This window comes from Lipophrys pholis (assembly GCF_963383615.2).
Source record: "Lipophrys pholis genome assembly, chromosome: 8".
NCBI lineage: Eukaryota > Metazoa > Chordata > Actinopteri > Blenniiformes > Blenniidae > Lipophrys > Lipophrys pholis.
In genome coordinates this window covers 15,463,576-15,485,544 of record NC_137630.1, presented here as the reverse complement: position 1 = coordinate 15,485,544, position 21,969 = coordinate 15,463,576, and the positions used below count along the sequence as shown (strand labels likewise).

Sequence of the window (21,969 nt, the reverse complement as noted above, 5' to 3'; positions counted from 1 at the left end):
GTGCACAAGCCTCGCTCGCTAATTGCATACACAGCCTCGCTGCGTCTTATATCCTCTCCACACCTCATTAAGTGGAGTTTTCTGCGTACGCTTTGTGACGTGTGTCATGTTTATCACGTCTTCATGTGGCAGTTGAATATGAGCTGTGGTTTTATTCCCTATTAGATAAACTATTGTCTTACTCCTAAAGGTTGTGTACTGCTTTCAATCATTTGTATTCTGGGTGTTTAGTTGCGGAGGACATCGGCATCCATCAACTGGAGCGTTTGGTTGAGATGCTGACGCCTACAGAGTGTGAAGACCTTTTGGTTGCACTGTCTCAGCCAGAGGAGAACATCTTTCGACACCTTGGACGTCTCTCACCAGAAAAAAATAATCTAGATTTGATGCCTCGAGCCAAGAGGGACACTACTGCAGCTGCTGGTTAGTGCTCATTATCTACATTATGTATGAGAAAAAGTTCACTTAAAATGAGTTAAATTACAAATTACTATAATGCATAGAATACTGCAGATCTTATTGAGTTTGCTTTTTCAAGAGAAATGCAGTTTTCAGTTGTCGGTCTCCAGTTGTATCCTTCATGCGAGTATGGTTTTGAACATTTTAACTCAGCCTTTGAGAGTTACAGGCTAAAGGCAGTGTGAGACACTACTTTAACAGTTATCAGTGGCAAGAGAAAAGAAAAGTACCCTATGTGCCCACCATGAGAGCTCTCTGTCACTCGAACATCTCCCTTAGTTCAGAGGGTTTCTGGCAGGAATCTGACTGACAGAGACCCTTCGTTCTGAGCACCATATGCTTTCCGTTTACTAGATAGCGGGACTCAGTGCCTAACAGCCCTGACAGACTGGCTGCTGAGGTATGGAGAGGAGACCTACTACGACAGGCTTTCTCGTGCCTTGCAGCACATCGGCAGAACAGACGTCGCCATTGGTAAGAAGTGACAGAGAGTACACATGCCTTCTGCGGCACAGAATAATTTGTTTTTCACTGGATTCTACACACGTGATGTTCTTCGAATTATAAAAGCTTACTTTTTATGTACAGTACAGCATTGTTGATAGAAGGAAAATCCCTAGGAGCAGACATCACAGCATGTCCCTTGACAAAATGAAAATTGGAACAAAGCCTCATTTGGGTACATTGTACATGGTATTTGCAAAATTGGTTTATTTCGGTCAAGAAGGCCTTCTCAAGACTTTAACAGCAGTGTATAATTGCTTCATTACTTTTAGATCCATTTTAATTGGAACTTCAAATGTGGCATTTTTTGCACACTGCCAGTCTCTGGCATGTACTGCAGTCCAGTGTGCACACAACTCCACAGCCGAGTGGCGTTGGATAGAAGGAGGTGTAAATGATCTGACAGAGGACTCAGTGGAGCTGACACCAGCCACAGAACAAACCATCTGCTCCTTTCATCAGCAGCTTTGGAGGAAAAAAAGACAAGGAAGGGATGGGAAGAGATGAGTTGTAAGACAAGTGGGTGAGGGTGTGTGAGTGGAGAGAAGGGAAGCAGTGATGGCTTTGGTGAAAAAGACTGCGGATACAGAATGCAGCAATTATCTTACACTTGATTGCGGTTCTGAAGAGATGTACTCCTTCATAAAACCTTGGGAGGTTCATTTTTCTACTACACTGACGGACAGCAAATTATCTTGTGCTAGAATTAATTATGTTCAGGGCAAGAAAACAACAATTAAATTCCAAACCTTTCACAAGATGCAATGTGTTCGCATCAAGTAGTTTAGATTATGAGAAAAAATTTCTCTGAAAAGTTGTGTGGTTTTGTTTGGTTCAACAGAAGTGGGGAAGAACATCAACCAAGACAAAGCCTTGAGTCTGAAACGCTACGTGGAAGATTATCACAAATATGTCGACTCCTTAAATCCCAAATCAGTAAAATCCAACACAAAAGACCAGCGGGATGCAAAGCGGAAGGTCAAGAGGAGAAACGGTATGATCATTGATTTGAAATATTGCAATGGAAATAATGATGGAGGGCAATCTTTTAAATGGATGACCTGCAACACTGGTGGGGATTTTATAAACCTGGGTAAGATAGTGAATTTCACTGCATGATGTAACTTTACACTGAATCAGAGGTGATAACCGCTACAACATACTTCAATATTTAGCAGCAACACTGTTGATCCAGCAGTTTTGCTCTTCTTAGGGAATCTTTAAACTACTTTGTCACTTTGATCGTCACATCATTTTCTGCTGCATTTCTATTGGTTGTTAGCAGCCGTCACACTGCAGTCTATTGAAATTTCTTATACAGTCAGAAGATGATCTCAGTCCAACGGTGACAGTCGTCTACAAGTCAACATTAGGTCAAGATCTAAGACATTGTCGCGATTTCTCATTTTCCAGTTAGGACTGATCACATTCTCACAGTTTATATCACCCTTTAAGATTCAGTAAATTTCAAGCATTTACTGTTTTATGGCGGCCCGATGTAGTGGTATGAACGCCGTTGCAGACATCGCGGTGCACAACAAACATGTAGGCTGAGTCTGCTTAAAAAGTAATAGTGCATCTCAAAAAGAAATCATTGAAAACTTCAATATATTGTCAGATATTTCTACACTAATAACATATGAAGTTTTAATATTTAATTTGTAGTCATTATGGCCTCAAGTCATAACAAAATTTGTTATTTTCAGATACTCGTTTTTGATGATCATAATTTATAAGCTGAAAATGATCCAGAATATTCTCATATTTTGAAATGCATCTAGGTTTCGATACTGTAAATGTACTCTGTACCGTTTACTTAAAGTTGGATAAAGTCTTAACACAGCACAAATCAAACAGCTGCAAATGGACCAAACATAGGAGGTGACCAACTTTAGAACAACTGTATCCTCCTAGTCCATTAATATTTATTTGACTCACAAAAGCAGTTCCTACTGATATTCTGACTCTGTGATACAGTCTGCAAGCTATAAAATCTATAGCTGATAGAAATCCTCCACAAAGACCGAACTAGGCACTCTGTCGCATTTAGCTCAGCGCGTAGCATTGCTGTGAACGCTATGTCACAAAGTATGTCACGACAGCTTCGCGCTATGGTTTGTTTACATCGTGTGGTCCAGTGTTAAAAATGTTAGACTAAACATGAAGCAAATTGGACCCGAGTTCTCTTTTTTTTCGTTTTTCGTCCAAATTTGATCCAGACCGAGAACCACATCACGGGTGTGAGTGCTGCCTTAGTATGTGCGTCCATGATTAAGCTCAAGTGTCTCGCGCTGTTGATGTCAAGAGGAGATTTTTGGGTTAGACCTCCGGAGACTGTCTAAATGACAAATGATATCATGTTTCACTGAACCCTGAATCTATTAAGTGTTTAGATGAGATGCTGGATTAGATTTGGTGGCCGTGGGCATGCTTCCAACTCATTACTTCTTCAACATCAAAGCTCTCACCATACGAGGAATATTTCCCAGGACAGTTAGAAATTCAAAAATGTAATTATCACCTGTCCATTGTTTCAGTCTCCTGGGTGCCTCATCCAAGTTAAAACTTGACAAGAATGCTCCTGCAAGTCCTTTGAGATGTTAAATGTGTATGTGCTCTGTTTTGTGTGTTAGTCAGGGATCTAACGTGGCGTAACATGGATCTGATTGTGGAACGGGCTCCTGTACCTCTGTACCAGAAGGGGCCTTTCGATGTGGCTCTCCCGCTTTTGCGTGGCCTTCTGGTGGGCTTCGGAGGCTCCTTGCTTGCAGGTGTATCTTTATTCTTCATCGCGGTCTACGTCTCCCGCAGGATTCAATGACTGGACAGGCACTGTTGGGGGATGATACATCCACTGGAAAGTCAGAATAGCGCATTCAAACCTGCATTCAACAAATAAAGAAGAAGAAAAAAATCTTTCATTTCCATCCTTGTGGGTCAAATAAAAACTGAAGTTGTATTTTGAAAATGTTTTTTAATTGCTGTCAATTGCAACATTTAAAAAAAAAGTGTTCAAAGAGAGACACTTCAAATGAGATGTTGCAGTAGTTCAATGAGGTTGAGAGAAGTGAAAGAAATTCTTAAGTAAAATTAGAGACTTGAAATATTCCACCACACGGATGAACTGGATTTTAAAAAGGTGAGACTGATAAACTACCAAGGAAGACAAATAACCTCAAACATATGTTTTTGGACTATGGGAGGAAACCCACAAACATGCGGCGAGAACATGCAAACTCCACACAGAAATGCTGAGGATATCCTTGATTTGAGGCGAAGATGTGATCTAACGATTAATCTTCTTTATGCAGCCGTTCATTTCTTCATAGAAAACGCCTTAATACACTGTGATGTGATGTCGAGGTAGGTACTCTTGTCTCACAGCAATATGATTCTCATTTGAATCTGGGCTTGGGGTACCTTTCTGTACAGTTTGCATGTTCTCTCTATGCGTGCACAAGGTTTTATTACCACAGTCCAAACACATGTCTGTCTTTCTTGGTTTGCCTTGCATAAATCTACCATTATCCTTATGCATAATGACCACCAGAACATAAATTAACTATTGACTCCATCACACCAAAGCTAATCATAACAAATCCCACAACAGTAATGTACGTTCTCGATAAAATAATCTGCATGTGTATCGCTAGATTGGCATGGATTATTGTCATGCCAGTGCGCGTAGATGGCAAGTAGTGTGACAGATGCGCAGGATTTCAGCCCTCACTACAAAAGGTTGTTCCGATGTTACTGTGATCGCGATGCCACTTTCCATTTCCCCTCCAAGTGACGGCAATGTGCCCGTCTGGCATCGAAGAACAACTAATTATCCAGCCTGGCGCCTGCATCCCCGGAGCCTGCCGATACCTCCACAGGCAATCCAAAAGACTAATAACAATGACAATGCAAGCAGACAATGGAGCACTCTTGGTTGTGATGGCAGCTTCTGGTGGGTGACAGAAGCCAAACAGAAAACACTGTGCTGTATCTTTTGAAGGTGTGAAGAAGGGAGGATTGCTAGCATGCTGAAAGGACTAGAAATAACGAAAAGGCAACTGTGAAGGAGGTCTAGAAATTGGCAGTGGAAACTGAACAAAATAACAATCGTCCATATTAGAAAATTCAAATTAACTTTAGTGACATTTGCAAGCTTTAATTAAGGAACGCTTTTTTTGCACACAACGGGCATGTTTTTCACAAACTCTGCTGAGACAAACAGTTTTATAATAGAACGACAGAAAACACGCTGGTGGCACTGGAGTACTTTCTAGCTTCGCGTACCCACTTTCTTACACCAACCCTACTTTCTTCGTCATAATTGAACTAATTACTTCATTATACAAATCTGGCCTAATGTGCTTCAGGAGGCAGACGACTTGGATTAACAGTGGCACTAAGCAGCAATTACAGACTATTAGCTCATAAATCAACATTTAAACAAATTATAGTGCCAAGCAGAACCGCATAAGCCACACAAAAAGGCCAAAGCAGTATAGATTTTAGTTTTGAATTGACTTAATGACTTAAATAATCAGGCCACTTACGTTTTTAATTGATCATAATTCAATTTTTAATCCTTTAGAATAATCCTTACAATCAACAGCACAAACCAATTGACTACATGCTATTTACATGTTGAATTAAGAGGAAACCTGAGCTTGTAAATCCAATGAGATGAGGCAAAAGCGTTTTCTGACACACGCCCACGGGTCTCAGCACTGCGTTTCACCTTCATTACTAAACTTCCCGGGTGGCACAGCAGAACTCGTCATGACAAAACTTGCTCCGTCCTTCACTTTTCCCCTGCTGGCTGTTAGGATCCTGCAGGTGCTGACTATGACAGGTTCACCTGCTGTGGGCTCACCCATATTTCTGGAACCAGTGGAGAGGAAAGCCAGAGTTCTGTATGCCTGAATGACTCACAGAAACAACATGCCACATGGGGCCTGCATCATGGTTGTGACATTCCTTTGCATAGCCAAGGTCCCACCAGGCAGCTACTCTTAGTGGATAATACAAACTATAAAAACACCTTGAGCTCCGTTAAGACGCACTGCAAAGCGACAGAAATCCACAGCCAAGCATGCTGCTTTTTCCCTCCACAGCAGAACCTGATCGTGAGATTGCTTCCAATCCCACTCTATAAGATGCCTCTCCGTTAAAAGACATCTGAAGAATAGGCCAACATTCATTTCAAGCCATTCTCATGCAAAGGGATGAAGCAATCATGGACTGCATGGATGAATGGAGAGAGAATCTGACATGAAATTGACATTTACAGCCAAGGCACAGCCAATGTGTGATGGTACGGTTTCCAGGCATATCCATTCTAATGTAAAATAGAACATTTTCTATTTTTCTTTGTCACTGGTTTCTTTGGGTTATTTAATAGTTTGTGGACCAGCAGCTTATGAAACTGGATTCTCAAAGGAGGACACATCTGTCTCTTGTCATTGGCTCAGCTCTGCATAAGGAGTCTTGATTGTAAGGAGTGTTTGTCTGGATGGAATTGTAGATGGACTGAATGTAATGCGTGCCAAGGGGACGCGCCGATAGAAGGGCTACGTCCTTGATGTGCTGAGGCTGAGCGTTCTGCACCAGGTCCTCAAGGGTGTGCTTAGTGTCACTAAAGGCTTTAACTTCCCCTCCCTACATTTGCATCTTCATTCATCTGCTGGGCCACTGAGGTGCTGCAGTCCCCACTCAACCATCACTCTCCCTTTGCTCAATATATATGGATCACAGGAAACAAGATCACAACACCAGCTCTTTTAAAGTCATACTTTTTTTAATCGTCTCGGCTCCCGCTTTCACAACTTTGTCTTTCATGGTTTCCTTGGGGGAATCTGAGACTTCTTCAAAGTTTTATTTTTAGTGCTGATCAGAGAAGCTTTGAGGGGTTACAGATGAAGCCACAGTGCCACCCGGTGGTCATCAACAACAATTACAACGTAAAATCTACACGAATATGTAGATCGCATGTGATCATTTCTAAACACGATTTTTAGAATGACTTTCTTTAAAAAAAAAAAAAAAAAAAAAAGCCGTGATGAAACAAAATAATTAAATACATTTCCGATTCATACGACATAGTGATTCTATTACTTCACCTTTATGAGCAGCTGTGAAAAATATGTCAAGGGAATCAAGTGAAACAAGAGAGGCGAGTGTAGATGATCATAATAGGGTGCAGTTAAACAGATGTTTTAAGAGCCCAGCATGTTTAATGATCAAGCACTGCTCTTGTCACAATAATGGGTAAAGATGCTGTGTAACTTGGGCCTTCATAAAGTGAATTACAAAAGCTGTGATGTATAGTCCAGGGTAACATAATAAGCTTCAACTAAAAGAGTTCCTCTCCATCCCTAATTGTTATTTACACACAATGCACAGGTAAAAAGACAAAAGAATGAGCGATAACTAAGTCTGCATGTTTGTAAGGGCATTGGGAGGATTGCTTATCAATTACAGAAGTTACATTAAAAGTTCACAGATGACTTTGTTAGGGCTCTTTTCCTTTTTGTTTCACTTCCCAAGTTGTTTTGATTTAGACCGTTTTAATATTATAATATTCCATAATTTTAAAACATTAGTTATTTTTATTTTCTTAACTGGTGGGCTTGGTTGAGCTCCAGGCAAATTTGACCTACTTGGAAAGACAGTAAATATGCTCTTTTGGTGTGGCACCTCTGGCATGGAGTAAACAAGGACACAAAGCAGATCAAAGCTTGTTTGACCGACAAAGTCGAAATATTATGAAACAACATAAAACAAGTGTTAATGTTTACCTGAAGCCTTGACGTCTTCCATCGAGGCCTGAACGCCTCCAACAGCTGGCTAGCATTAGCTATTAGCCAGTGAGGATTTCAGATAGTAAAGCTACTATCTGTTTTTAATTTACCACTGAAACCATGTGTGTTCGGTGGCCTTTTGCCTTTTAAACTTTCACATGCGAAGGTAGTTTGAATAAACTGTCACAATGACCCAAACCAGTGAGGGAAACTTTAAAGTTTATTGTATGAGTGGGACTACTTTAGGTTAAGGTAATACGCAAATGCGGATTTATATAAACTCACAGATACTACTCATACCTAAGGCGATGATACAAGATTTTAGTTTTAAGGTCTATTCTTACAATAACAATAGACATTTAAACTGCACATAGTAGTCTGAGGTAAACTTGTATTTTGGATTAAATTACCAAGCTATTTAGTCGGTATTTGCATGAAAATAGGGAGGAACTACTTTATCTCCCGCTACTCGTAGTAAGATGAACTGCGGCAGTATGAAAACAGGTGGAGAGAGTTGTGAGTTGAGTTCCGGTTTCAGGCTGCAAGCTGATGACAGCGAAGTAATGCATTCAGCCTTTAAATTCTGAAACTGAAAAGCAACTTAATTTTTTAAAATAAGCACAGAAAATCTCTTCTCAAGTTAAACTACATTTCCTAAACGGTAGTCACACAAAAAAGATTTATACTCAGTTACAGAGGAATAACTGGAAAGCACACTTGTATACATTCACACAGTAGGGATTTGTTTTATAAGAAAATATAAATAAAGAAGAGTAGCTCAGCTAAAAGAATAAACGCATTGGCTATGTGAAGACAGACTGATTATTACTGATAGTAGTACTTTTAAGTTTAAAAAACTGATTAAATTGTACCCAAGTATGAGGAAAACTGCACAAAAGAGTGTGCATGCTGTAAAATACTATGGTACTTTATCACAGAGTATTTATTCTTCATCTTTACTCATATAATTTTAAGTGTCCTTTAATGTTTTAATATATTTTCTAGTTCTTTTGTAATACTTTTAATTGCCTTGTGTCTGAAGGCTTCTCTATAAATAATCCTGCCTTGTGTTTCCTGGCACTGTGTCTTAATGACATTTCATTGTGACTATTTATTTTCTATTATATACTTGAGTTCCTGGTTATCGGATCGGACCTGAATAAATATCATCAATATTGACTCACAATAATTCAAATATAACTAAATCAGCCTTTTTTTTTTTTTAATAAAACACTTTATTTCACGCTAAAATCCTTCTAGGTTTTTTTGTCCACTGTCCAAATACATGCTTGATATTGATGCAGTGTTATTATTTGTTTAATCGTAGGTCAAATACTTTCATATAGTTATGTCATATAGGAGTGAAAACAATTCAGCAATACATAATCTAACAGCAACATGTATCAGGAAAGAATGCTTCTGCTAATTCCCAATGATGTTAACATAAATGTAGTGCAAACAGTGTCCAGCTGTTATGGTATTTTCTGTATGTACGCGTACATTCACTGTGTAAAAAAAATGCCACATATGACAAGATGATTGTTAAGATGAGTACTTTTAACATAAAATGGACAGTCATATTTATGTGACAGTAACTCTGTTGACATGATTTTTTATTTTTTTATTATTATTATTCATTCATTTCAGGCAAAATGCCTTTGTTCAGATTCAGAACACACTGCTTGAATTGAAATTTGTTTTAAATGCAGATAAGTCGAAGTTTATGTTCTTCAGCAGGTCAAAGAGTGCTTCACAAAATGTTCCTGTATTGTCTTCTGTTGATGGAAAGGAGATTGATTGATGACTCCCTCAGATTTAAACCACATGTTCTGTCGCTGGCGAAAAAGCTGAGGCTAAAACTGAAAGACTTGGAAGCGGACTCTATAAGATGTCGATGTTTTAGCTCAGCTGTCTGAACACCTGACAACTTTTATGATTCGTAGATTGGCTCTATTTTAATCCACGGTGCTGTGCTTTTGTAAATTGTACTTTTGTGTCCCTTTGTATCTCCGTCTGTAACTTTGTGTTTTTGCTGCTGCCTGTCTTGGCCAGGTCTCCCTTGGAAAAGAGGTTTTTAAACTCAGTGGGACCAACCTGGTTAAATAAAGGTTAATTAAATAAAGAAAAGAAAAAATGTGACATTCAATCATTTTGTGCATTCACAGACATAACCATATACATACACATACACACGTATCCATAAATATATACACCATTTGATGATAATGAATAATTAAATTATAGGTTGCAAAAAATATATTTAAACAAAATATATAATTCTATGTTTAAATACGCACACACACACACACACACACACACATACATACATACATACATACATACATACATACATACATACATACATACATACATACATACATACTGTACATACATACACAGAACTCATATATCTGGCTATCATGCCTGATAAGTCTACTTCTTCCTACCCCATCTCCAATATTTAATATTTGTTTATTTTTCAGTATTAACAATAGTTAGTATTATATATTTATATATACTTAAAGATATACACACATATACATATTTACCACCTACACACACACACACACACACACACACACACACACACACACACACACACACACACACACACACACACACACAGACTTTTCTTAGCCCTGGGTCCAGGGACCCGGACACACAGTATGTAATATAAATGTGTGTGTGTGTGTGTGGGGGGGGGGGGGGGGGTGCAGTGTGTGGACATTAAAAATGAGTTCTGATATACAGTATGTTCTTTATATATATGTTCTGTTCACAAAAAAAATGTCATGTTTGCATTCATATACATTCATTCACACAGGGCTCCCCTTCCCAATATACCTGTTCACAACGAAACCCAACATAAGAATATGCCTACAATCACGTGTGTATAACCCCATTAACAGTGCAAGAGACCCCCTATAGTTTCCTCCCAGTTCTTCATCTCTGTCCATGACTAATATTTTAAGTTTAAGCCTTTTTTAAAACAGTCTCATGCTTGGTCATTGTTTCAGGTCTTGCCCGAGTGTGTTCCAAATCCTGACTCCACTGACTGAAGTGCACATCCTCCTTATTGTTGTTCGAACACTCTTGGTTCTGAAGTCCAGATTCCCCCTGTAGTTATAACCCCCCTCTCTATCAATGAAAACTTTCTGTATGTTGACTGGTATTTGCTTGTTTCTAGCTTTGTGCATTAATTTAGCTGTTTTGAATTCTACCAGATCAGGGAGTTTTCATAGGCTGGAATTAATAAATAAGGCATTAGTGTGGTCCAGGAAGCCTTATGAACCAATCTGATGCTTCTTTTCTGGAGTGTGAACAACAGTCGGAGTGAGAATTTACAGGTGTTGCCCCAAATTGAAACATGATAATGTAGTTTGGACATGTGTAATATTTCAAACAGATGTTTTCAATTATCAATTATCACACCCAGAAACTTAATTTCCTCAACCCGCACTACTTTTACCCCCTCTGTCATAGCTTTTACATCAGATGTCCCCTTATAATTCCCAAACACCATAAATTTTGTTTTATCCAAGTTTAATGATAGCTTATTTATGTCAAACCATATTTTTCTTTACTGAGCTATTCTAAGTTCCTCCCTGTACAGAAAATGTTTGTGTCGTCAGCAAACAAAACAAAATGAAGTATTTCAAAGGTTTTACATATGTCATTTATATAAAGAATAAATAGTTTAGGTCCCAGCCCAGACCCCTGGGAGACACCACAAACAATGTCCAAGCATGAAGACTAAAAATCCCCCAGTTTCACAAACTGCAGTCTGTTGCTTAGATAACTTTTCATCCACTTTAGAACCACAGTCAGAAAACTAGTCTGTTTCTGGTGTGGCCACCATTTGTCACACCAATTATCATAATTCCCAGTCAGAGCAACAGACTGCTTGTCAATCATCCTGGCTTCAATTAATTATTGCAATTTAGCTCTAAATTGCCACTGTGGTTAATTTACCTTGATGAAAGGTTACTTATAATGAAGAGGTAAACAAAAGCAGAGAAGAGCTTTGTGTATTGGCTGCATGGTTTGTCTATTTATTGAGATAAAAGCATGAGGTTTTCCGTCTGAGCTTCAGACAGGTGTGTTTCCTCTGCACCAGAGACAGACAGATTTACCCATGGGAAATGGGGGGGGGGGGGGTATGAGGCAGAACTTATCTGAAATTCAAACCCACTCTTCTCCATTTTTCCCCCCTTTATTCATCTTGTGAACATCGTGTTTACCAGAGCAATATGCTGGGATTTCATACAGCGCTCAGTGGAATGCTAATATGCTAATGTTTGTGTTAATGATTCGGATACATTATGCAAAAGAACCAAGGGGCAAAATATTACTCATGCTTGTGTGGTTAATGGTCTCAGTCTGCTCTGTATGACAGGCATTTGTAGACACTCAGACATGGCTGGTCTTTGTCTCTAAAGTCAGGTGTCAGCTGAGAGACACTCTTGACAGCTCAGTTCTTTGAAAACTGACTTTAATAGAGTGTGCCAGGGCATAGAAAAGCCCCTGTATTGCAGCTGAGGGCCCTCCTACTCTTTTCAAGTAGTTCTTTATGCTTTATGCGTCAGAATAACCATTTTCCAATGAACTTGGCTTTCTTTTTAAGAAAGAATTTCTTGCATTAAAGTTGCTCATATATTCACTGTTATATTGACACTTGTCAGTTCAGATGGAGATATTGGCAGTGGCCCTCCAAATCCATCATGCAATTCTCAAAATTAATGAAGTAATTGTGCACGAGCTACCAAATTATGATTGTGTAATAACACTCACAACACCCCTGATGGCATTTTGCAAAGTATCATGTGGCTTCTTCCCATGCTGTCGAGTTCTAATGAGTTCCCCTTGCATTGCACCACACTGCGTTGTTTTGCAATGTCTTGTCTAATTTCCCCACTGATACTGAACGGCTCAGTAAGGAGCTAGTATCTATAGTCATCACTCTGTGTTTTTTTTTTTAAATTTAATGAGAAGACAGGAGCACAAACAGTACCTGCCGCTCGGTTTAATGAGATGATGGGATGATAAAACACCTTGCTTGCATACCTGTCAAACACAATAGCCGCAAATCTGTCTTTGTCACGGCGGCAAATTGAAAACGAAAGCCAAATTTGTTCTGAGGCTTTATCTTCATGTTTCAGGGTTGTTTCCTGGTGCCGTTTATGAAATTTTAATCAATTCCTTTTGCAACGTTATTTTCTTCTTTGTCGCTGAATTGCTTTTTTCCAGTGGTCGCCGCAGTGGATCACGTACCTCAATCTCCCCCTGTCAACGGGCTCTTCCTCTGTTGCCTGAACCATCTCCATGTCCTCCTTCACTTCATCCATGGATCTTCCTCTCCTCTTCCTGGCTGGCAGTTCCATCTCCAACATCCTCTGTCCAATATATCCACTATCTCTCCCCAGCACATGTACAAAACCATCGCAGCCTGACCTCTACAGTGTTATCTCTAAACTGCTCAACCTTAGCTGTCCCTCCCTTCATTTTTAATCCTGTTTATCCTGCTCACGCTAAATGAAAATGTCAGTATTTTCACCCCAGCCTCCTCCGAGCCAGCCTCCTCATGCCTTTTTAGACAGAGTCACTGTTTCTAAGCCAGAACATCATAGCATGTCTCAATACTGTCCGGCAAATCCTTCTTTTCACTTTTGCGGCTCCCCGTCCATCCATCTACATTCTCCACTGCTTTATCCGACTCAGGGTCACAAGGTGCAGAAGCTCATACCAGACGACTATGAGTGAAGGCCGGATGCGCCCTGGACAGCTCACAACTTCACACACGTTCACATCAATAGGTGATTTAAAGGCAAGATTTAGTCTCAAGTGCATGTTTGTATGCTGTGGGAGCAAACTGGAATACCTGGAGAAACGCATGCACAGAGAGAACATGAAAACTCCATACAAAAATCTTCCCATTGACCAATCAGGGCACCTTCTCACTGTGAAGCAAACGTGCCGACCATCCTAAACCTGTTACTTGTATCATTTAATGAAGGTTGATCTGTGAATACTTGTAATGCAATAATGCGAGCTCGGGGGGGAAAAACAATTCATCCCATCTACAAGTTGATAAAAGAAAAAAACAAAAATGGCAAGCACGCGGCGCAGTTTTTCATCAGACATGGGGTTATGATTCAATTCAGCTATAAATAATTAACCATTCTCCAATTCGAGACGTACACTCAATAATTCCATGCCTTAATTAATCATGAGAGAATGTTCCATTGTTGGGCCATTTAATTGCCACTGAACCACTGGAATGAGACAATGTGTTGCAGTAATTAATACCAGCAATCAGCGGTCAGATTTGCTCTGCGCAACCCTGTAAACAAACTGTGTCCAAAGACAATTTGCTGATGTTACACAATCGCGATTTATGATGCCTTGGCTGAAAGCTAGTTTGTTAATGAAGCACAAGAGATCCCTCAACATAAGCCTGTAAAATGCATATGCTAAGCACCAACTGCTGTTACTTGATCAATGTCACCCATTTATTAAATTTCGAAAAGTGGATTTGCTATCCTCCCTGCCATCCCCATTGTTTTAACGAAGAGTTACAACCCCATTGTAGGTTTGAGCAACAATATTTTACCAGAATTATTGCCCGCCTGGTGTTTTATTAAGCACTTTAATTTCAGATCTGAGTTCTGAAAGGTCAGAGCTAAATACTACCTTGGGAAAGGCACTCTATAAAAACAGGTACAGGCTAAATGACAAGGTCCTGTGACTCAGTCTGGAGATACCCTCGGACACCATGCAATTAGTCTAAATACTATGAAACCAATGGGAGTGTAAACAAATTTCATACATAAATCTCCCACCTCTAAATTCATAAAAGGAACCTTGTTAATTAAACCCTCATGGTCAATGGATGTGCGAGCGGTGTAAAATTTGTTTTCATGTGAACTTGTAATCACAGGATTGTGTAGCTATTCCTTTATAACAGTATCTCGTTTGAAAAAGGATTTGGATGAACGGAATTAATAATTCAATGTATTCATCATTCGACCTCCAGAAAGGTTAGGGCTTTATTTGACAAATAGACTCAGTGATAAACGCTAATTATATTATACAATATCAACAAGGTTAAATTAAAAAAAGACCAGCCAAAGCCTATTATACATTTATATAATTGAAAAAGTTATAGGCCTGAAAGATACAATATATTATTATTGCAGTTTAAAAGTAATAATTCAAAAATGTCTGCACCTCAAGGTACAATTTGTAATATTGGTTTCTACCCTCTGCAACTCTTAATTCAAGGGTATTTCAAGCCAAAGCCATTTCCTTTTCTTTTTGTGTCTTTTCTAAACCATTGGTAGGTCAAAGAACAAGGACGCGTCCAAAAATCAGCAAGTTTACCAACTTGCCCCAACCTGTTTAGTCTCACACGTTTGCATGACAAAACGTTGTATTAAGTCTTTAGAAGACTGGTTGGAAAAGTGATGGAAGCCTGGACAGGGGGGAATATGGAAAGTCCCGCCCCCCCAATAAGCATTTTGCAATGTTGCTCTGTCCTTGTGAAAAGGTATCACTTCCATTCTGGCTATGTATTACAGCCAACACAGTCACATGTAGATATGGCAGGTGCACACATCTGCTCTACTATTTTGGAAGTTAAACGGCTGCCCTCAATTTGCTGTTCTCTTCCCACATTGATAAGCAGCATATGAATACTTTTTTGTTAATATCACCTGATATAGACCAAACGCACCATCACTACAAACACTACAGTGAAGTCAGAAGAGCTGTGTTGTGATTTAAAGCATTGTTTTACGGGAGTGCACAGTAAAGTAGAGGGTATAGTTCTCGACTCATTGTGAGAAAGTCCCTGGTTCTCTCCAGGATTGGGCTTGGGAGCATTGCTGTTTGGAGTTTGTACGTTCCGCCTGTGAATTTTTCTTTCAAGTTATCTCCAAAACTGGTGACTTTCAATGTGGGTGTGTATGGTTGTCTGTCTCTCTGTGTTTGCCCGGTGGTCAAATGAAGACTGGATAGAAAAAGGGATTTTCTATATTTGTGTAAAAGCCTGATTCATGTTGGGGGAATTACATGCAAAACGTGTTTACTTTGGCTGTATAGTGTGAAGAAATCCTTTGCAACTGTAACAAAGTTATGTTTGTTATGTTCACTGTAACTTAATCTAAAGATCGACGCAGAAGAAAGACTGCGCAGCGTGACATAATAACTCATAACAACCTGCCAAATCATGGCAAAACTCATTATTTCAATCAGAATATCTTTCTAATACAAGTTAATCAAATCAAGTCAAAGCAATCAGTCTGAAAACAATGACAGAGAGAGAGAGAGAGGGGGGGGGGGGAGAGAGAGAGAGGGGGAGAGAGGGGGAGAGAGAGAGAGAGAGCGAGAGAGAGAGAGAGAGAGAGAAGGATAAACTGCAGGTAATGAAGTTACTCTCTCACACACACACACACACACACACACACACACACACACACACACACACACACACACACACACACACACGCACACACATTAAGTGATGAGAGACTTTCCCAGGGCTCCAAATTAAAGCTGATGGCCATAGAAACCTTGTAATCACTTGTGGTGCCAATTTGCTGCAGAGACGAAGGGGAGCAGAGGAGCAGATGTGTGCCAGAATACCTTAGGATGATTTCTTAATAGCTTCATAAATCCATTCATGCATCACAGGCATACCAACACGACTGACAGCCCGCTGCTAGGCTCCACAACACAAGTCTTTAAGCACCTGCTACACAAACACAAGTGGGTTGGCTCACGTATTTCTCTTCTTTACATTTTTACTGGTGCAACTGGCAACAGTTTGTGGGGTGTATTACTACACTTGCTGTTGCTTTATTTTACTTCATGGAAAAAACTGGAGACTGTGGCCCTGAACAAAAAAAAAAAAAGAGTTTGCAAGACAACAAAGCCATGAAACTGCTGATACGAGGCAATCTTCCTTTCATTTATGTTTAGCCCTTCGCAGTGACTCGCCTCCACAGGGACTCAGCCAGACTGCTCAGCTGGTTGTTCCTCACAGCTGTGGCCGTGCACACAGTTAATTACAGGAGCACTTCTGTTGCACAACTGCACAGTCAGCAGGTTCACTCCACAGATTTTTTTATTTTTTTTGTGTGTGTGAAAGGTAGGCAAACTGAGCCCCAGAGTTCCCCCTCATTACCCCCTGAGCACTTACTTGTTGTTGGGGTCTCTTGCACTGGTCTGCACCGCCCCCTGTCAGTGGAGTGAAGTACTGCTGCTGTGCGGACGCCACAAACTAAAGCATTTCAATTAGGTTGGTTAGAGCAAAATTATATAAGAGTGTAATTATTCCGTCTGCAGAATAACAGAAACATAAAGAAGGATCTGTATTATGTTTGGTCTGGTCTTTATCGCAGAGTTCAAAACATCTCCTGCGCAAGTAAAACAAGTTTCAAAGATAAACTTTTGGCTTTTCTGAGGACTCGAATTAAAAAAAGGGTGCAGCTGTCATTTTGTATCAGCTTGTATACACGACCTGTGTTTACCTGCTCCAGGTTTTCTCATTAATGTTAAAAGCAAGTCCCTGTGTTGTTCCTTGTGCGTGCAACCAACAAAGTCGATTCACATTTAGGTCAAGCGGGCGTGTACACACTGTGACGCTATTAACACTGACACAGCTTGCAGTGCGGACAGAAGTAGCACACTATGTTCTGCTTTGACTGTAACTCTCAAAGTTCTCTGGAATGTCTGACAAGGTGATTGGTGGAAATCAAGAGATGAGGTTCTCACCAGCCATGCCACATTGCACCTCTGGTGTCACCAACATGTGAGACGTTACTTCATTCCCTCTATTGTGAACAAGTCACCAATGTTTCCCACGGATTTCTTGACTACGGGCATTGCTGCCATCTGCTGCTCAGATATCTGTATTGTGTTCTGACGGCTATCAATCAAACAGCACAACACCAGAGGACCAGTTAGAAACTGTAGTTGCTTTTACTGAAAAGGGACAATTCATGTCTTCGCCATCATTTATTAACGCTGCAAACAAGCAGTGAAAGATGTCAAAGAAGCAATAGCATCCAATTTGTATTTTGACAGAGAATCTGTAAAAGCATGCACCATATTGGACAATGTTACAAGCTAGTTTTTTGACAATTCACTATATTTTGCACCAGGGGGTGTCACTGAAATTGTTTTTATTTAGATTCCACTTGTTTTTCCTCAAGATTTTTTTAAGATGTAGACTTTTTCAATACGTGTGCTACTTTGAAGTAAAACAGAGAAAAGTTTGTATCCCAACATTTGTATTGAGATAAAAAAAAAAAGTTATGTAACCAATTTATTGGTCCAGAACTCAAGATCAATATTAAATTAAATTTTATTTAATTTCTATGGGGTCAAATACAACACAGTCATCCTCAAAGCACTATTACAAAAACAACAACAACAACTAGTGTCCATTTGAGAAAGCATAGGCGATGGTGGAAAAGAAAAATGGTCTATGAACAGGAGGAAAACTGCAGAACCAAGCTGAGTGGTGGAGGCATTCTGCTATTCTAGTTGAGGTTAGGGGGTAGAAAGGACAGGACAGAGACAGAGAGCAACAAACAGACTGGCATACCAAACAGATGGTCATAAATGTACACACTGCGGACGTGATGGGGCAGTTCCATTGTCAAAGATCCTGCAGGGAGGGAGAGAGAGAGCGAGAGAGGGGGGGAGAGATGATAATACTCATTAATATGAAAAAATAAGAAAATGATTCCAAATCCAAAGATGACTTCCACACCTGTAGGCCATTCAGATACTGATCAATCTTTAAGAGTTTAACTTGCCTACGCTATTGTGTTGGTCCCCTCTCTTTGCTCCCCACACTCAACAAACTCAGAAACATTGTTTATTCTGACAACTTTCCATCAGAACAGGATTCATATCTGCAGTCCACTTACTCTCAAAAGTCACATTCACGAATATGTTCGATTGATGAAGATATAATCTGTGTTATTTTTGTCACCTGTCTATAGTTATAATGTTATGGCTGATAAGGGTATTTTAATCAAGTATAAGACAGTTTTTTTGCAATTACAACACTGCAAATATAGACCTCATGTAGCAATGGTATGACATGTGGCCTTTAAAGAAAATGTCACACGGCACTGAATACGCAGACTGACCTTGTGGTGAGTTAGAATATGTCGTGAGTGAGATTTGTGTTTACGTCCAGGTAAGGTGGTGAAAGAAGTATCAGCAAACACATGTTTGTACCTTTTTTTTCCCTCCCAAATAGATCCCTGTCTGTATGAATAACCTTAGAATGTTTGTTGATGTTCGTCTATGATGAAATATGAAAGGGATTTGACGATGAGGCCTTGACAGTATTGTAGATAAAAAGTAAGAAATGATTGCAGGCAGTATAGCCATCATCCACAGCTCCTTCAGCCTTTAGTGCCTCACACACCTGGGCTGAAGCCACCAGGACTAAAAACATTACTCAAGGTCTTACGCAGACTGATGAGAGTTACTTCACCTAATGCTTGAGTGAAGGAATTATATTGAAAAGATTTGAGGTTCAAAAGAAATCGTTGGGTTATTTGTGGATTTCAAAGTTTCAGGGCTGGCACAGGTGCAGGAATATTATGTGAGATTCATCCTAAGTGTGCTAGAGACAAATACAATTTATGGAATACATTTTAGTGCAGAGATATAATTGTAATATACAGAGACTCGCCAGATAGCTTACATTGGAAGCATTTAGCTTGGGCATGCATCCCATCGGCAGCAAACATTCAATTCAACTCAACCAAAAATCACTTTGCATTTTAATTCCTTGTATTATCTATTCATCTCACAGGAGCGCCCTATAAGAAGTTTTCACACATATGATAGCGCTGTCCTTCACAGGTCTGAGCGACTCATTGTTGAATGAATGACGGGCTCTAAGTTGCCATGCCAACTGTTCAGGAGAGTGTGAAATACACCGTTATTAAACTTTTTACCTTGAACATTCGTAAAGCATAGCTTGACTCAATCTGTATGCGAAATGAAAAGAAAGAAGAACGTAAATGGGAAATGTTTGAATGACATATTTTTTTTTAACCATTAAAAGTGTTGAACTTTGGTCTTATTTCAAAAACACGTCTGAACCCACTGCAAACAAGCTGACAACCTTCATCAGTTCGTTGTTATCCATTAGATCTATACTTGTTGTATTGCATTGTAATGAGTTGCATCAACAAACTCGTGCCATAAACATGTCTAACTTTGAAAAGAGATGGAGTTTTTTTCCGCCTGGTCGGGATCTATATCACAGCTGTGCTTGACTGCTGACGTCCTCCCCGTCGCCAGATTGATGATATGACCCACTATAGTATCAAGCTATTGGAGAAAGCCGCGCTCAACATGTCTTCCCTCCGGCTCACTGCTGGACGAGTTGAGGCTCTGCCTATAGAACAGAAACAGAACTGCATTGATTAATTCATCAGCTGTAGTGTCAAACCATTTACTTGAAAAGTTACATTTGTGTGCATATTTGCCAGAGACGATGAATGATTTAGAATGATCGCCATATGGATGTGGAGGAGAAGTCTGCGGCGCCCTCAGCTCCGTTACAACAATCAAAGCTACACTGCTGACACAGGAAACCGCTAATGAGGGTATTTTGACATCAGGGAACCGCGTAGAATATATTTCAGCCCGTGCCAAATGAGCAAACTGACATGTGACAAGTATTTTGATGTTGTTGTTTATTAAAAAGACTACATATATATATATATATATATATATATATATATATATATATATATATCAGCCAATGGGCACATCTATGGTGACACTTTGATACCAAAGCTACACTGAGGCATGGATCTGCTATCCTGCGGCAGTCATAAAGCCTCTGATGAAGGACTCTGACAGATGGGTGGCTACAAACCTAAACTGCATAAAGCCATGCTCAATCTGCCGCAGACATAAATCATTCTCGATGGGTCACCTTTAAACCATACTTCACATTTGCTTTCAAATTGCACTTTAAATGACAGCTTTCCATTGTACAAATATGCGTAGGATTGCTGTGGGGCAGTCAAGAGTTCCAGATATCACCAGACGGAGCCTCGTTCATCCTGTCTGTGTCCAGGATCGTGGCGTTAGGAGTGGAATTAAAATGACTGGAGTTTGATCCCGGGGGGCCAGCTGAAGACGCCTAAAATGCTGAGGTAAGCAACGATACCTGGACATGGACGGTAAAGTGTCACATCTATTTTCCTTGGCACACTACAAAGTGGTAAAGTCAGGCTGCGCAGCTCTGGCAACTTATCACTGTCATCATACAAAACTGCTGTAGATAAATCACTCTGATTTAACCTGAGACCATCTGTTGAGGAATGCCCTGGAAGAAATATGGGATGAGAGAGGAGAAGAAAGAGGAATAGAGATCACTGACGGGGGGGGGGGGCTTGCCAGAAAGGCAAATGCCATGCCTGCAAAAAGCAAAAACTGACAGATGAACCATGAAAGATAATACAAAAAACATTTGTTGTATACTGCTGCAACTACTATGAGTCAGAGGCTGTTATTGTACAAAACCACCAGAGAGGACCGACTGGCCTTGAAGAACCTGAATGGTGCCAGAGCTGAATTCGCTAATGGCGTCACACAGTAGGTTTACTTTCCCTTTGTACTTGGGGAGCCAGCTCAACACAGGCAACGTCTGAATAACAAATCCCTCTGTCTCGGCATGGAGAATCTAAAAAAAAAAGAAAACCTTGTAGGAGCAGGGTTTCTTTCCCCGCTTCCTTTGTTAACACGTGTCTAAAGTCTGTGTTGAGTCGGAGCTGGAGTGCTCCCTGCTGTTTGATCACAACACAAGGCTTGTCAGAAGCGGAGCGTGTGACGGGAAGGCGCATCGACGGGGTCGCCTGCGCGGCAAGATGGCAACTCCGTACCTGAAGTGCTTCTTCACGTTTTATCCAGCCGGGAACTGCCAATCAGCGGTGGACCTGGTGCCGGGCTCCAAGTGTGGTTTAACGTGTTCAGGTGATAGAAACTGATGTCTGATGCTCGGTGCATCACACCTGATATTGGACTGTTATTCGGTGCGATTTGTGAGTAAACTAGACTATATTACGGACCGTTGGTAGCTCATTTCTTCATTCATATTTGAAGGAAAACAGTATTTACGGACATCAAGAAGCACGGTGCAGATATGCTTGTATGACAGAACAAGGAG

The 21,969-nt window shown here is 40.1% G+C and overlaps 1 protein-coding gene and 1 pseudogene across 2 annotated transcripts in view; one reads left to right on the top strand and one right to left on the bottom strand.

Moving 5' to 3' along the window:
* The window catches only part of tmdd1 (transmembrane and death domain 1), a gene marked incomplete at both ends in the record, with an annotated part of 177,598 nt that extends 173,814 nt beyond the window's left edge, over nucleotides 1–3,784 (top strand). The window contains 4 exons of the mRNA XM_080470042.1: nucleotides 232–427; nucleotides 818–933; nucleotides 1,805–1,957; nucleotides 3,597–3,784. Coding sequence (XP_080326168.1) covers nucleotides 232–427; nucleotides 818–933; nucleotides 1,805–1,957; nucleotides 3,597–3,784 — 653 coding nt within the window. The remainder of the gene's footprint in view (nucleotides 1–231; nucleotides 428–817; nucleotides 934–1,804; nucleotides 1,958–3,596) is intronic.
* A 16,216-nt stretch (nucleotides 3,785–20,000) lies between these two features.
* Nucleotides 20,001–21,897, bottom strand: LOC308113647 (solute carrier family 26 member 9-like; annotated as a pseudogene). Its single transcript has 7 exons — nucleotides 21,872–21,897; nucleotides 21,348–21,486; nucleotides 21,112–21,220; nucleotides 20,796–20,943; nucleotides 20,614–20,693; nucleotides 20,279–20,370; nucleotides 20,001–20,187 (listed from the first exon to the last, which is right to left on the bottom strand). The product of its transcript is annotated as a solute carrier family 26 member 9-like (transcript).
* Nucleotides 21,898–21,969: the final 72 nt, after the last annotated feature.